Consider the following 17,648-nt stretch of genomic DNA (forward strand, 5'->3'; position numbering starts at 1 on the left):
TAGACTAATCATGTGACAGTTTTATGGATTTTTATTCAAATAGAATGGAATTTTTTTCACGATACGAAAGGGTTAGCAACTCTGTTATACGTTAGCCCACTCTCACTCCCTCCCGGATCAATGTTATTAAATAAAGCGGGGGTCCCATGTGACCCCCAAACAACCCCTACGTGGTTTAATCGACTGCGTCGTTGGTAATTTTGCTTTGGTTAATCTGTTCACGTGAATTATTGCACGTTAACCTTCTTCAAATTGATTTAAGGTTATATTCCATTCGTACTCGACGTGTGCGATACGTAAATTTAATCGTTAAGGTCAAAGTTTCATGGTTTAAAAAAAATCCGAATCGCTCTTATCGTATGCTTCAGTTATGTACAAGTTGAATTGTGCTCATTTTAACCATACTAGAATACAATGACTCCAATAATAATTTATTCGTGTCTCAACTGTTCGATTTTGGTATACGTCATTGATGTAGTTGAAAATATGATTTGTAGAGCATGCATAAGACAATCAACAGCACGCAAAGTAGCACAGCAGCCCACAGATGAATCCGACTATCTGAAGTGGTCCTGAAGGGCGGGCACGACGCGTCGGGAATAAAACACTATTACTCAACGTCTAAAACTTGGAAAAGTTTCACGCGAGAAGGGCCTGCCAGAAAACACTGCAAACGTTTATCTTTCCAAAGACAGAATTGAGTTCGTGTCCCTCCCCTTCTATTTCCTTCCGCCTTCCCCGCCCCTTGCTCCCAAAATGTCATTGGTGCCACAGAAATTGATGATGGTGTCGCAGCTCCCATAAGCCAGAATCCGCTCGAGCAAAATTGAGTTTTCACAAATTGTGACGTCACTTTGAATGGAAAAAATACCGACGTATAACAATGGCACTTCGTCGTTGATACCGACTCCTCTCTAATATGACCTTTTCACATTAGTACCATCAAGAAACTGCGGAGGAAGAATCCCCATTGCGGTAATTAAATAACTTTCGGGGGGGAAATTGAGGGTGGAGAAGTGCTGTGTCTTCATAACCTGCCTTAATAAAAGGAGCGAGCTTAATACTGAAACGTCCGGCCCCCTGTGCAAAAATAATGAATCGCATTTAAATGTAGATTGGAAAAAGCCGTCTTGCATCTCTTTTATTTTTTGCGTTGCCAGATTCCTACTCACACTGCCTTTTATACGAGAAAAATACGTTTAGAGTAGATGTAAGACGGTTTAAATTGAACGCGTAGAAACTAATTAATATAATGCTCCTTTGCTGTACAAATAAATTTGTTCTGTTTGATACGAGTGATGTTCATTTTAAATTAACTTCACATTTACATATGTACATATATTATGAAATTAATTTTATTATTGCTAGACTTTTGTATACATATGTACATATATACAGGGCTTTTTACACCTAAGAACGCGACGAAACGCCGTTCTGGCACCTTTTTTCACAATATTTTTAATGTTTCAAAGGCAATTAGACGAAACGATATTCATGCGTACATAATCACAAATGCATATTTATATAATTGGTATCTTATAAAATTATAAAATATGGTATCCTTGTGAAGAGGATGAAAAGATGAAGGATGGATTCGGTGGATTAAAGCGCAAAAACAAGAAGTGCGTTCCGGCACTTTTAAAAAAAAAACCCTGTGCATATATACATATGTATGTATGTACATATGTATAGATTTTAAAGATAAACTATATTTTTCTGTTTCACAAATAAAAGTGTTTATTAAATTAACCAACTTAATTTATCTGAGTAAACATATTGCAATTTAAAGGTGACATGGTATATATGTATATGTAATACATATGTGCATATGCATATTCGCGATTTATTTTTAATTAAACGGCGAAAGATATTCCAACCTTGCAATTTGATGTGGTGAAGTTTTCACAAAGCTCCTTATTAAATGTTTTTGAATCGACGTGCAAGCTTTGAAGACGCCACCTTTGTCTAGGTTCAAACACCATCAAATGAATTTTAAGTATGCAATTGAATTGCAAGTCCGATAGTGAAAATAAATGCTTTCGCTCTTTTCATCTAATCAAATACACCACGGAGACATTTTCTATGTAAATTCCTTTGAAGATATTTGTTTTTAATGTTTAAGCACGTTCCGATCGAATTAATTTTGGCTAAAAATTCCTATTTATATTTTTACGGTGAAAATATTGGTAAACAACAAAATAACATACAAAGAATATGAATTTTGTCAAGTGTAAATAAATAGCTGGCGGTGAAATATTTGCCAACTCTCACGCACTCGAAACAGAAGGGGTGAACTCACACACTACAGGAGAGGTGGCAAAAGGGAATACAGAAAAAACAAAACACGGGAAAGTGGAACGAACGAAAGGGTTCGAGAGAGGCAACCTCGGCGAAACTTGCCACATGCACAAAGTTCGAACAATAAATTTTGTATACCAGCAGCCGTCGGGCAGCGGTCTCAAGGAGCACACGAATACATAAATCAACGGCCCAAAAAGGAGCCACAGCGACCCCCCTTTTCCTCCCCATTTGGGAGTGGAATGGTAGGAAGCGACCAAAAAACCGGTGATCCAACCCAAGAAAGGACCCGACCTTCTGCGTTCGCCTGCAAGAACCGTCACTAATAACAGTTTTTCTTAATAGGGACCACAAACAAACTGAACGACCTGACATTTTGCACGAGCTCGCGTACAAGCCGTACAGCATAAAGAAAATGTCAATATTTCCATCCCTTGACATTATCTTGATAGGCGGCACCGGAAAATAATTTCTAACTATTATTACACCCTTAAACTCTTGTATATTGATTAAATCATTACAAATAACGTAAAACGTTACAATGCAACCATTTCATTTCATGTACTATTGTGTTACTTATCCTTTCAAATATTTATTTATTAGCCCTTCCTTTAATTTTTTTTATTATAAGCTATATTATTTTATATTTATGGCGTTTATAAAATATTATTATCTTTTATGAGATGTAAAATGACAACAAATCTTTGAAAATAAATATAAAATGTCTACAACACCAAAAAATCGTTTATGGCCAAAACTCAGTTTGACAGTTGCTATGGAGCCTGCTGCCGCCGAAAAGCTTGCTACAACAGTAAAATCCAAAATAAGACTGGTAAATCCTATAAATCTCATTTTGAAATTTGATTGTATAATGAAACTTTCATATAAATTTAGATCCTTCAATTGAAACAAATATTGTATTTCTTATAAAACTTTTTAGGAAACGACCAGAGAAATCTTAAAAATGTCATTCAAAGATGCAAAAACAAAATTACCAGAAGAGTCGTTGATCTTAATTAATGAAGTTTTAAGATCGTTAGTTTTGGAAGCAGCATTGAGAGCTGCAAAACAAACCATGCGAGATCACCGCACAGCTGTCGAGCTCGAACAAATTGAAAAAATATTACCACAATTGGTTAGATTTAATTTATGTTCTTTCAATGGTTTGCTTTATCTACACTATACTAATCTGCATTATGTATTTACAGATGTTGGATTTTCCATGAATGTGATCCATATTATGAGATGTAAAACGTACATAACTAATGATACTTTTCTTCTACGGCAACCGACTGATTATTTTATCAATACTTATCTTAAATACATCAGCATTCCTTAAAAATAATGTTTATATTGTAGTTAATTAGGCCAACAAAAATAGTTGTAATAGTGTTTCTATATATTTAAAATATATTTATTAAGAAAAAATATTTAGTATTTTCATATTTTGTATGCTGCGTCGATATAAGTGGCTGAACGCAAATTGCATTTCAGTCATAGTGTATGCCAATAGAATATGAATAGATTCTAATTCCAGAACTTGATCAACTCAAGTGTTTTCGATGATGCTATATTTGATCGTGAAAACAAGCAAATCATATTTATAAATAGTCTCAATCCTCGGAGCTTCTTTAAAACAAGATTCCATTTTATACAGCGTCGGAATCAAAATGAGAATGTAGATGAAGAAAAGAGCAACAAAATTAAGACGAATTCTTATGGAGTGGAACTCTTGATGTAACATTGAGTTATGCCAAGCCTAAAAAGAAACAACCGCTACTGATGTCATCGGAGATTTTTTGTTCTATATTTATATCCGAGATTTCAATTGCACCACACCTCATCTTGTTCATTTTGGTATCAAAATTATTACTCGATTTGGTAATGCAAACATAAAAAAAGGTTTATGAAAGTTTAAAAGAAGTATTTTCTCCATTTATATATCATCAGTCAGAAAGAAAAACATCACAAGTCAAAAATTGTCTTTTTTCAATAGAGACGGACTGAAGTTTGAACGTGGTGAATACTTACTTCCTAGCAAGTGAAAAACTAAAAATCGTTTTTTTTTAACTTAGGACGTTTTTCTTCCGGACTGACGATATGTATGTATGATACATACATACATACATATGTATGTACATTAAATAATTTTCTGTTTCTTTCCACTGAATTTCTCGATGAACTAAAATAGGAATTATTAATACATACACGAAATATTAAAGTAATCAAAACCATTTTTTCCTTATCATTATTTACTTAGAAAAATCAATCAAAACTTAATAAATCTGAATAAATGTATGCAACAAAATATAAGATGTACTTTTTTACATTCAATAAACATATGTATAACCCGACGTCTTTAATACATATATTGTCAATAACAAACAATGGATTAATAAACTTACGTAATTAATAATTGACAACTAAATATAGATAAATATAAAATCAAGCATCCAATACAATAAACATATTTGTATTCCAAACTGACAATAATTTTAACTGTCTCAAAATTTTAATGCTTGTAATGTTTCATTACAATCATGCCTTTCATTTCAAATCCAAATTAAAAAAACCTTAATCAATATTCTTAAAATTAATCAATTTCATTTGCCATAATGAATTAACTTTTTTTTAAGCTTTCAGCAAAAGCTCTAAAAAAACATTTAAAATAAATGTCGCTGAAACATACATACATAGACATCTCTGAATATCAGTACAATGCTCTTAATTTAGAAGACTAGTTTCTCTTTATGTTTATATTCTTACAAATTTACCCACAAACATTTAAGAGTTTACCAAATTAGTCAATTGATGAGCACCTTCATAATAAATAGGGCACTTCAGTGTATTAAAAAAATACATAATTACTATCGCCTCAATGATCAGAAAACATATATTAATTCTCAAAAGAGATCCATGTCGTCGTTACAACCAATATCAAGATATTCATCATCATAAGACGTGTTCAGTGCAGCACGAGGATCTTGAGGCAAATGAGCAACTTTTGCTACAGCAAATTTGGATAATACTGCAGTCTCTCTATTGACACACAAATTGTTAACATCGGACGAAAGACGAGGAGAGTGATCGATGTAATTATTTGTATCAACATCACTACTACCGTCCCGGCCATCTGTTGCGGGTGATGGAGGAGGGTTGCTCACATGGTGGTTCATATCTTCAGCAGCAATTTGAGCAGCTACCCACTGCTCGGCCCTCATACGAATAGCAGGCAGAACACTATCTATAAATATAACACAAATAATAATATAATGTTTTTTTGTAAATAAAATTGTTAAGTCTCAGAATCAAGTTTAGAAATCAAAAATTCATACCGGTAAGACTTTGTTTTAGTTCTTCAACCTTTTGGTTCCTATGCTTGAATTTAGCTTTGTTCTTTTCTTTAGCTTCTAGTTTGTCTTCAATAAAAATTTTATCCATTAACGCCGGCGTTATATCCTTGTCCCGCTTCAGTAGAAATATAAAAACTCCACCGGGAGTTCTACGTCTTGTACCGTTCTAAACAAAATAAAAAATTAAATAATAGTTCTGAAAGCAAAAAATAGTAAAACAAAGATATAGGCTTACTCTTATGATCATTCCCCCGTCTTCTTCAATTCGCTTTGTTTCTTTAAACAGTTCAATTGCCTTTTGTTTTCCTGCATTTTCTACAATACGCACTGTAAAATAAAACAAAAATAAATCCAAATTACAAAAATGATCAATCATTCAAATTTATCAGTGGATACAAAAAAACATACATATAAGGTTGTCTTTTTCTTCTGCCAATTTGGTACAAATATCTTTTGCTATTTCTTCCTCGGGGCTATCCATGTTAACGACAAGATCAGGAATGTGCCTAATATCTCCTTTTTCACTATCACTATCGCAACTATTACGCCGTCCTAATCGAAGTTTGACATTTTTCCTGTCCCTATAGCGTCTCTTATTCGTGAGACGTTCGGTGAAATTCGGTCTATTGTCGTCTTCACCCATATCTTTATAAGGCAACATGTCTTCTTCGAAATTTCGATTTAATCTATGATTATATGTCTCGATACCTAAATAATTATTTTTAGTAACGTCACAGACCAGCAAATCGTCTGCAAGTGTATCTTCCTAAAAATGAACACAACAGGTAAAATTACACAATAAAATTATTATACAAATTACTCAATTATTTTTAAACATTACCTGTACTGTTTTACACCATATAGTATATTTGTTCGGTTTATTTGACTCGGCGCTATCCGACTTCTTTTGTCTCTTAAATTTGATCTTTCGCTTCTTAGGCCTATTATTGCGATTATCACTATCGGAATCTGGCTCACTAGAAGGCTCATGTTCACTATCATCAGTATGATCGTCCTGAATATTCATACTCATAAGAGAAGCTGGATTTAAATATGGTTTGTAATCAGCCGGTCTAGCCAACGGTGTGTAATCTAGCTCTCCATCCGATTCGATTAACTAGAATAATTAGAAAAATAAATTAAATTTGGCATACAATACATCGAAATAGTGGCTTATTAGCACATGATATTGAATACTAAGAATTATACTTTCATTGTAATGTTTCAATGAATAAAAGTAGAATCTCAACTATTAAAATTTTCTACACCAAAATAGCCATCTGATGTTAGATAGTAAGTTATAAAAAAATCATGAAATAAAGAAACCGAAAGGATTATTTTTATTCGATTCATTCAAAAGCGATCATCTGAACAGCGAATATATATAACACATAGTCCATCGTTATAATAATGGGATATTTTGTCTTCCTCTCGATTGTACATTTTATCTCATTCCTCATTTAAATCAGATAATCAAGGCTTATACTGTTTTTTTTTATAAATATTCGATACTTAAATGACACATTAATTTCATATGAAACATACAAAGTGAACATAAAGGAACAACGATTTGGTGAATAGTAAACTACTCAATTCAAACGAGTACACCTCACTTTAAAGAACAATGAATATACGAAAATTCAACACGCAACAATGAGGTTACTTGTCTAATTGACACTAATCAGACAAATTAAATTCAAACGACCACTGATTTAGCCAAGTAATCCAAAATGTGAAAAAAATTTCGTACTCAACAAAGCATCGTCCCGACAAACATGATATGTTGCCATGAAAAGTATGTTTCGATACTCTAGGGGTAGCCCTATACTGTACTTGGATATGTATGATGGACAGCAACGTATAGTAATTTGTTGAATTACTATACGTAAACCAGAACACGAATCATTTTATAGGTGTCCCAATTTGCACCTTACACATAGTATTACTCAATATGTGAAAGTACAAATTGACTGAAATTGAATCGGAGGGGACGAAGAGTGAGGAGACGAGTGAGGGGTGGGGAGTGGGGGGGTGGGGGGTGAGGGAGTAGGCAAAGGGGGCGGGGGTAGGTGAGGGGAGGGGAATGGCGGCTGTCAGACAAAGTCATGTGACGAGATGAGGAAGAGTGAAATCACCTCGCCATCCTCGAGATGCAGCTGCGAGCCGGGGTGCGGAGGGGCGGGGGTGGAGCACGGCTCCATCTTGCCGCGAGGGTCGACTGGAGACGAGCGACGAGCGACGAACGACGAACGACGAGCGGCGAGCAGCGGCGGGCGCGCGACTGTGCCCAGATGCCCAACTGCTGAACTAAACACCGCTATTGTCGACCAGCTCCATCGCCCCACCTCAAACGTCAAACGTCAAAATCATCTTTACTTCACAACGATACCTGCCATTTGAAACTCAATAAATCAATACAAAATCTCATGGTTTGCTTCAATTAAAAATACACATTTTCGATGTACGTATTCCAAAATAATATTGAACAGTTTCGTTTTACTCTTTCGAAAAATGGTTGTCGATCAAAACTAATTTTCCCCTTGTTTAACCCTTTGAGTGCTGACGACTTTTCTGTTGAAAGCTCGCCACGCTGAAAATCTCGGCAACATGTCCAACTAGAGTTATTTATAAATTCAATAAAAAAGCAGGTATAATAATTGTAGCTAATCCAAACAAAACCCTAGATAACTAACGCCCGAGGATTTCGAGTTTGTATAGGTGTGTTTAGACCAGAGAAAAATACACAAAAGAAGTCTATTAATGAATGTGTACACGACTTGTGCTATTACGAATCAAAACCTGTGATCTCATACATTTCACACCAATCATCGTCGCTTCTGTACAAACATGCATAACTCAAGGGCAACGTCCCCTTTGAGGTCTGCTCATACCTATCCAGCACGACCCGTATCCTGCAAGTGCGAATAGTATTCTTTGGTACATTATATGGACGTATTCATACTCCATTCGCGCATGCGCATTTACACATTCATGCGCGTCCATATATAATGTACTAAAGAATACCGTCCGTACTTGCAGGATTCGGGTCGTGCTGGATAGGTATGAACAGACCTTTGACCATTCCAGAAGAAAGAGTTCATCGCTCGATCTTAAAACGAACGAAATCCAACAGTAATGTCATCAGGCAACCATAAACACGTGGCAAGCGTTTACGCGTGACACACGACCCCATTCTTAAACGAACGACGTCCTGGCGCTGACCCCATAGCTATAAAGCACGCGCCCCGAAAACAGGTCAACACGTGTCGTGGAAACGAAGACAAAGCATCTGTACACGGCACGCTTCAAGCCAGAACGTATATAAAGCGACGCACCAGCTCCCAACACCAGAATGAACCTCTGGAGTTCAACCAGCTCACTTCTCCGAAGCTCAACCTCTTCGTACATACAATAACCATTGTAACAATTGAACAAAAATAAACGATCCTCTTCCAAACTACACAACATGTGTTTCGTTAGGCCGGGATACGGTCAACATACCTTCCCTGCCTTACAAATGTATTATTCCAAAACTAGTTCCATCTTTTTCATTGGCGTCGTCTAATTTATTGTAGAGACACTACATGTTTAGACTTGCGGTGGCAGGTCTAAACATGTATTTATGTTTTTATTTATTTGTTTATTTATTTATGTTTCTTATTTATGTTTCTTATTTATGTTTATTATTTATGTTTATTTATTTATGTTTTTATCTCACATTTACTATCTAGTGACAAATATCAGATATAAATTATAAATATATTATTTCCAATTTATATAATATGTGCAAAATATAAAAATCAAACAATAACTTACTTAATCTCTTGCTTTTTTATTCAAGGAGAAAATTGAACCTAAAATCACACAGCACATTTTTAAACTAAAATCACGAATAGAAGATAAAATAAATTTACTATGTACAAATAATTAAAAAAAAAACTTTTTTTTACATAATATGTTAAACGGTCTATAATAACTTAAATAAGGAATATGAAAATTCCCAGTTAATAAAGATTTAGCCAGCAAATCTACACACTCGACAGACTGACACGTAAATAACTATTTTGTGTAAAAATAATGCTTTTGAATGTAGTCTATGAAGATGCCAATCAGTGAAATTATCGATTACAACAAAAACTATCTCACAAACACGTATATTTACATAGTGTATAAAACACCATATTGTGGGAGATAAAATTTTTAAATTACATACAAAATTCTCTCTAATACTTTATGTAAGTAAACAGATCAGATCAGCAACAAAAATTTTAAATGGCAGAAATTCATTTATCAATATTTTAAACTTTATATAATGTATAACATACATATGTACATTAAATTTCTATCAATGAATTTCCCAAAAAAATAAATTAAAAATTCATTGTTGCTACTCTGAATATAATAAATTAACTATAAAATTAAATTAGTCATAACATTCTTGCAGCTTATAATAAAACAGTAATCTTGTACACCTAAACTTAGTACCTTCAGCTTTAAATCCACAAAATACACATTCTAAAAAAAATTCAGAGCTGAAAATTTACTTAAAACGACTTAGTCCTAGCTACATGATTTGAGCTTGAGGTATCATAATTTTGGGATCCTTTGGATATAATCAGGTCTTACAGTTCATAGTATGTAAGATTATGTATATTGAAAATAGACTTCATACAATTTCAAAAATATATAATAAACAATCAAAAACTCTCAATTTTTTTTGTAGAATCTTGATTGTATAGCATACAAGATATTGTTTTACCATGAGCAATATATGTATGTACATATGTATGTATCTATAAATCGAGATTAATATTCCAGTGCAATGTAAACCAGTTATTAAATTAATTCTAATTTGAAATTTTTGTACTTCTTTGAAATCGTAATGTTCATTATTTGAGAATATTTACTACATGTGTAAAAATGAATGGAGTATCTCACAATGATGTATTTCTATTATACAAAGACAATTTTAGGTCTAAAACAAGTTTGAAGTTATTGACTTTATATAAATATCGATTAAATTTACGAAAAAATCGTCTCAACAAAAATGACTGGGTATTCAATATGAATTTTATGATTGGATGTCATATAAAATAAATTCATTCAAGGTTCTATTAGTTTTTTTTAAATATTCTCTTTCACAACCGTGTAAGAATATTTAGTAAAAAAATTATATGCAAAAAAATTGGTGATTGATTGCCATTACGGGGAAAAAATTACAGCCTATGCAACAAAATTAACAAATATATACATATATACATTTTAAAAAATCATCATGCAGTTATGCATTAATGTCACTTTTGTTGAGATAATTGTACACATAATCGTAATTTAAACAGTTACAATCAATATTCCAGACGTTGTTTACACTCAGTATATTTAATATTCCAATAGTCAGATGGTTTCACTAAATACACATAACAATAATTTGCACTCAATGACAATAGGTAATTATTTTACTTAAAAATACAGAGTTACTAACACTAAATAATGATCTCTTTTTATCGTTGTTCATAAAAAAAACGATCTACTAATAAAAACAGAAATCCATTATTCTTATTTTATAAAAGTAAAGATAGTGAATGTATAAAAATAATTGCAAATAAAACTTATTACAAAACATATTTTTTGTTATTCTTCTCCTTACAAGTTGTAGACGATAATTTCGATCTTAAATTAATTAGACAATAAATATAAATATTTTTTTAATCTTGGAATGTCTTTTAATATCAGTACTATTGTGAACTAGTTCAAAAATATTAATATTCAAAAAGCTGACTTTATTCAAAAATTCAAGATAATAATGATAGCTATCGTAAATCAAAATGTTTGATTTGTGACAAATATAGAAAGGCATTCCCGAAAATGCGATAATTATCTGTACCAAAATATGAAAAATAACATACAATACGAGAAAATACATTAAATACAAGTCATTTTCTTCAATTCAAATTATTGATATTTGCTAATTACATTCAATTATCTTTATAATATAAAATAATTTAAATAAAAAGAATTTCATTTACACATATCTTAAAACTTATTTCTCAATTTCTGAATTTTCTTCTGATTCTATTGGTTCAGAAGGTTCGATAGGCAATGGATCAGGTTCAGGATGAAATGGAGCAACAATAGCTTGTGGCGGTGTCGTTACTTCCACAACAGGACTAGCTGGTGCTTCTGGTGGTGAAGGACTATCCAGTGTTATAATAGATGAACTTCTTTCACGGCTATTATACACCCCAGTAACTAAAACGCTATCGCCATATTCTAAAACAGTTCAATAATTAATTATCTAATTATATAAATGATAACAGATATATTAATGGTATAAAAACTCTACCCAAATCTTGAGATGTGGTAGAATCAGCTGTGATATATGACGGATCACATGGTACTTCAATGGATACAGATTCTGAAACATCTGGAGGATTAGGCGTTCGTTTTTTCAACGGTAAGTCATCATCATCGCTGTCATCACTAATAAGTAAAACTTCATTAACAATTGAAATACTGCTGGTAAAGATTCCTGTTGGAGTTCTTTTCAAACTCGGCAAACCTGTACTTGATTCACTGCCATCACTTAACGGTATGATATCTGAAATACAATATAGTATAAAGTGACGAGTTTTTACAATAAAATAAACCAAAAATAATAAAAATCAATTAACCTATATCATCCGGGATCAATTCAACATTGGTAGTAGAATCATTAATGGTATTTTCTGGAATAGCTTCTTTTGAGTGGACACTCCACGATCCATCTTTATGTAATTGAATTTCAGTACAATCTTTATCTAATCTCGAAGAATTCAAAACATCTTGAAAATATCTTCAGAATAATTTGAAAAATTAGTATCGTTGCCTGAGATATAAATGTAATCAACTACTATTAATCAATATATTTACCCATCCACTACTAAAACGTCATACAAGGCAGGTTTGTCACATACAGGACAAATCCATGACGATTTACGTTCATTCATTTGTAGAAATAAAGATGCATCAAAACACTGCAAATGCAAACAAGTCGCTGGTCGGCAAGGACAAACCATACGCATTTTACCCAACGGACAAACTAAAGAAACCCGTAATGATGTAGTAGCAATCTCACAATCTAAATCCTCTCGCAATTTTTCTTTAACTATAATGAAAAAAAGGGAAGGGGAAAATGAGAATTTTCTTTAACTATATTAATTTGAAATACATTAACCAAAATACCCAAAGCAATAAATAAATAATTACATAATATATGGGATTGAAAAGATAGCACATTACACTTACTTAAAGACCTTGTGAAGTCTGAATGTTTAGTGCCCTTATTTTTTAATCTAGCTAATAACTGTGATGATGTTAGCATTCGAACGAGAGAAACACAAACAGCATATTGACGAACATAATCAGCTTTCCATGTTACTGAAATGGTATTTGTCTGCATTGCAGACTTCTTAATCAAATGAGTTATGTGTACGGGTCCAGGAGGCCTCTTTGGTTCCATTATAACTTTATTTGATGGTATGGGCATCTAAAAATATGATGTAATACTCTTTAAAAACAATTTTCCAAACACGATAACCAAAATCTGATTCTTTTTAAGTTACAATTATCAACAACAGAAAAATGATCTAATACGGAAAATCCTTACTGGTAACTGACAAAATTTTCCATTTACTTTCACTGTTAGATTTGTAGGAAAACAATCATCTTGTTCACACGACGTTTCCAATAAACAAAATCTCAGTTGTACCTTAAAATAAATAGATATATATGAATATTAATATGATAATATCAGTTTTTATACACAATCAATTTTTATTTCATAATTTATATAAAAAAATGTTCAATACTAACCATCATATCACTTTCCATTGCCAAAGTTGTAGTTTCCTGAGGTGTAAAATTAAAATGAAAATCCTGAGTTCTGTATTCGGAACTGTGGTTCATAAGTGTAGAAGGTTTTATCAATTCACTTATCAAATCATAAAATGGTAATCTCTTAAACTTCACATCAGGATGAACAGGATAGCTATTTACTGGTGACTTAACAGAGTTGTCTAGCATTTGCAACATCTGGTAGTGAGCACTCATACTCATAGGTGTCTAAAATCGAATATTCAATCAATAAAATCGCATATTCAACAAAACACAAAAGGAAATTTCGTCATGAAAATAATTCAAAAACTATAATACGACTAATAACAAAACAAACTTTCACCTGCAACTGCAACCTTTGATGAAAAGATGATTGGTATAAATTAAACCCGTGGGCATCACTACTGGAAGTATGCACAAAGCCGGTAGAAGTTGACGGAGTAGTGTGATAGGGCGTGACTACTGAAGTTTCAGCAACTGGTGCAGATGGGTTCACATTTGTTGTTGCTGAACGGCTGCAAATAATCATTCATAACAAGTTTAATATAAAAATTAATGATCATCTCAATGGCAAAGAAAGGGGATGAAATTCCTAGTTAAACCTTTCCCCGCGAATGACCACTATATAAGTCATCAGTTAAATGCCAGTAGTGCGAATGGCGTGACTCACTGTGTAAACAAAATATTTTAGTAGTGATTCACTATTTAAAAAAAAATACTTCTGGTGTCAATTGACATACATATTTGGTCTCTTTAATAAATATTACAATGTATATTTATGGTCAAAGGCTCGATTTACAAATTCGCTAAAAAAATACGGCCAAAGTTGCTGCGGGTAAAGCGTTAGTAAATAAGTGGCTAGATGACTAAAAAAATTCATCTCAAAATTAACAGTAAACTATTTCACTGTCCTATAAACACTCCATGAAGAAACTATCATATGTACATATGTACATACATACATACATACATATGTATATACATACAGATGGGAATTTTAAGACAACAGATAAAATAAAAAATATTGCTAATAGTAGATTGAAATGATTTCAACAAATCAAAAAATAACATCCTAATCAATTAACACTCGCCTTGAACTTCTGGTAACTCTATCTGTTGTCGGTATATGTTCAATATTTTTTGGAATGTAATCAGTCTCACTAGGTCCTGATTTCCTCTTAATTTGACTTGATTTTGGCGTTTTGTTTTTTGAACTTCCTTCTAATTCAACTGTATTAAAATTTCTTTTCAATATATTCATGTCATATTCTTCTGAGGATTCGGAATTCGAAATTCTCTTCTTAGATGGACGACCATGTTTGGACCTTTTTTTTGGACTACTCATATTGGACTAAAATTATAACAAATCACTGAGAAACTGCAGAAACTTCAGAAAACGATGGTAAAAATATAATTTTTACTTACAAATCAATCTAATACTTAGGATACAAAGACAGACGACTTTAGTGGGAACAACAATTGTCCAAAAAATACAGTCCGATAATAAGTCGCTCAGTGATGAATGTCTGATCTGAAACAACGAAGATCCCAGAGCTGATTTATGATGAATAGCCATCATAAAGAAACAAATATGTATATTAATATTTCCATAAATGATGATCTTTCGTTAGAAACTGTTCTACAATATGAAGATACGATATAACTGAAAATTTTTTACTTATTGTATGTATATGTACATACATATGTATGTATGTAGTACACCGGATTCGTGAAATTGTTTATCATGCGAAATAAGCTAAAAATGCTTAGTTCATGAGAAGTGCAATCCGGTCGCTATAATAATGAAACTCGCTAAAAATCTGCCGAATATATTAATTATTTATTAGTATTCTTCAAAAAAAAACAACAAATAAACGTTTTGAGAAAAAAATACATCAATTCAATTTGGTTTTTATAAAGAAATTTTAATTAAATTGAGGGTTATATTTTGAAAAAAAAACCTTTTCGTTTTCAACCGTTTGCGACCCAATTGCTTTTCCAATTTTTCAAGTTTTTCTAGAGACACATAATTTGATTCGGACGATCCTTCTTCTGGCTGCGTGTGATCAGCTAATCTCGCCGACGACCTTGTTCGAACCATTGTTTCATCTACAAGAAATTTTCATACATAGTTATTATTTAGTCTATTAACAAGATACTAACCTTTATAACCAAATCAAAATTAATTTATAATCATTTATATTTAACGAAAACAATCCTAGATTGTTCCAATAAATCCCAAACAATTGTAAAGCATATTCATATAGCAGTAAACTCGACATATGTTGTTTCCATTGAACTCATTATGGGCCGTATACACGTGTATAAGGGGCTACCCACAAAAATAATTATTTCTGTTGATAGTGATCAATTTTTTTATTTCGTAATGACATAATTCGAATCATAGAGGTTTTGATGAGGAATACATAAAATATGAAGACCCTGCATTCACTATGTTTGGAGATATAAAATAAAATACAAGTCCTGGTCACTCGCTATCCATCACAGTGTGGCGAGTGTTAAATCCTCAAAACTTCATACAAAAATAAGTAGTATTTAAAAGATTAAGTTTCAAACTTCCATTCATAACAACATATCTTTATCAAAATATTGATAAATACATTTTTAAAAATATATATTTCTATGGTTTAAAGTTTTACTATTTTTCAATAATATTCAAAAAAGATTTCAAATCACCGGATATGGAAATTGACTGTTTTTCTCGCATAGTACACATTTTTTTCAAATTAAATGTTTCATTCAAATGAATAACACAATGATCTATGAGCATAGAAGTAGAATGCATAGAATGGTCATTGTTAACGAAAGTACCGTCTATAAGCGAGCCATCGAAGAAAGTCAGAAGGGAGACAAGAGAGAGAGAGAGAGAGACGAAGTTTAGCAAACAATGAACAAACTCAACCGCGCAGAGTTTTTGTAGCAACATTTTTGGAGGCTGAGAGCGATTCTATGCATTCTACTTCTATGTCTATGAGATATAAAACATTGTTTATAACGTGAAAATTTAATGAAATGTATTTCAATTTTTTATTATAAGAAATTGAATGCAACAATCAGCACAGTATGAGAAATACTATGATAATATATACTAGAGTCGAAGACAACTGTCATGAATCTATGTTCCAATTTTCAATTTAATTCAATTTATCCTTAAAAATTAATCTTGTTCTGTTACAATAAATCTATAAGTTGTATTTATTGGTTTGGAATTGGCCAGGAAGACGCATTGGGGTTTACCTGTTAGGCCTTCATGTATATATAAAAATAAAATAAAATTCATTGAAAGGGTTAGTTGGGAGTTTCAAAAACCTATTATTTTCCGAAAAATAAGCGGACTCTCGTAGAGTTTTCGAAATATTCAGGTGGTCTGAGTAATTTGTGGAAAACTTTTTAAAGTTTTAGCATGTATAAAAAATAAATTATAAAAAATGACATGTCACCAATAGACATTTTCAATACGAAACTGTCAATTTTTGGAGGCATGAAAAAGTGACTCGACAGCAAGAAAACACGATCGCATCAAACATACGACTTACGAATGGTGTCTTATTCGAGTATTGATAACATAATAACGTGTATAGGTGAGCAAAGGGCATTCGAATAACAAACAAGACGTTTGACAGTAAATGAAAGTAGGGACGAAACACTCACGTGTAGTTGAGCAAGAGGTGCAGTGTGAAGGTGAAGATGTACGGGAAACGCAGGGGAGCGGAAACGGGTGGGATCTGCTGCTGCCGCTGTCAACTGTCAGATGACAGGTGACAGCAACGAGACGGACGAGAGGGAGACCATGAAGACGGCCCGAGGAGACGAGGATTTTCGCACCGGAAAACCGCACGAAATTACGACAGCAACGTTACCGGTGGACAGCCAACTACCACACGGACGCTGCGGCGTGCGCACCCCAATATCGCGCGCTCACCACTTGGCACCTGCGCAAATTGACTGCTTGCTAGCCGCTTCCACCATTACATCACTCTAAATAATCGCATCGCATCACATCATTTGTGAATAATAAACATTTAATGGCTAAGAACAATTTTAAATAAACAAGTCCGTGCGGAAATTTTATTTCGTTTCATTGAGGTTTATTTCGAATTATTG

General features: G+C 32.8%; 3 protein-coding genes across 3 annotated transcripts; 1 reads left to right on the top strand and 2 right to left on the bottom strand.

Annotated features, from left to right (window-relative positions):
* The first annotated feature begins 3,061 nt into the window (after positions 1-3,061).
* Positions 3,062-4,168, top strand: LOC143920182 (centromere protein X-like). Its single transcript, XM_077442908.1, has 3 exons — positions 3,062-3,130; positions 3,239-3,433; positions 3,507-4,168. The coding sequence occupies exons 1-3, from the start codon at positions 3,074-3,076 to the stop codon at positions 3,522-3,524; spliced, it is 270 nt and encodes an 89-aa protein (XP_077299034.1). The 5' UTR covers positions 3,062-3,073; the 3' UTR covers positions 3,525-4,168.
* A 348-nt stretch (positions 4,169-4,516) lies between these two features.
* Phax (phosphorylated adaptor for RNA export) lies at positions 4,517-8,341 on the bottom strand. The gene is made up of 6 exons (XM_077442499.1): positions 7,787-8,341; positions 6,493-6,768; positions 6,060-6,417; positions 5,887-5,978; positions 5,634-5,817; positions 4,517-5,542 (listed from the first exon to the last, which is right to left on the bottom strand). Exons 1-6 carry the CDS (start codon positions 7,850-7,852, stop codon positions 5,202-5,204), a joined length of 1,317 nt encoding a protein of 438 aa, XP_077298625.1. The 5' UTR covers positions 7,853-8,341; the 3' UTR covers positions 4,517-5,201.
* Positions 8,342-9,465: 1,124 nt separating this feature from the next.
* On the bottom strand, positions 9,466-17,292 carry LOC143919578 (uncharacterized). The gene is made up of 10 exons (XM_077441959.1): positions 17,196-17,292; positions 15,485-15,632; positions 13,867-14,038; positions 13,503-13,751; positions 13,297-13,398; positions 12,936-13,176; positions 12,561-12,795; positions 12,323-12,483; positions 11,995-12,249; positions 9,466-11,921 (listed from the first exon to the last, which is right to left on the bottom strand). The coding sequence occupies exons 2-10, from the start codon at positions 15,622-15,624 to the stop codon at positions 11,692-11,694; spliced, it is 1,785 nt and encodes a 594-aa protein (XP_077298085.1). The 5' UTR covers positions 15,625-15,632; positions 17,196-17,292; the 3' UTR covers positions 9,466-11,691.
* Positions 17,293-17,648: the final 356 nt, after the last annotated feature.

The sequence above is a fragment of the Arctopsyche grandis genome, chromosome 12 (genome assembly GCF_051622035.1).
Source record: "Arctopsyche grandis isolate Sample6627 chromosome 12, ASM5162203v2, whole genome shotgun sequence".
NCBI lineage: Eukaryota > Metazoa > Arthropoda > Insecta > Trichoptera > Hydropsychidae > Arctopsyche > Arctopsyche grandis.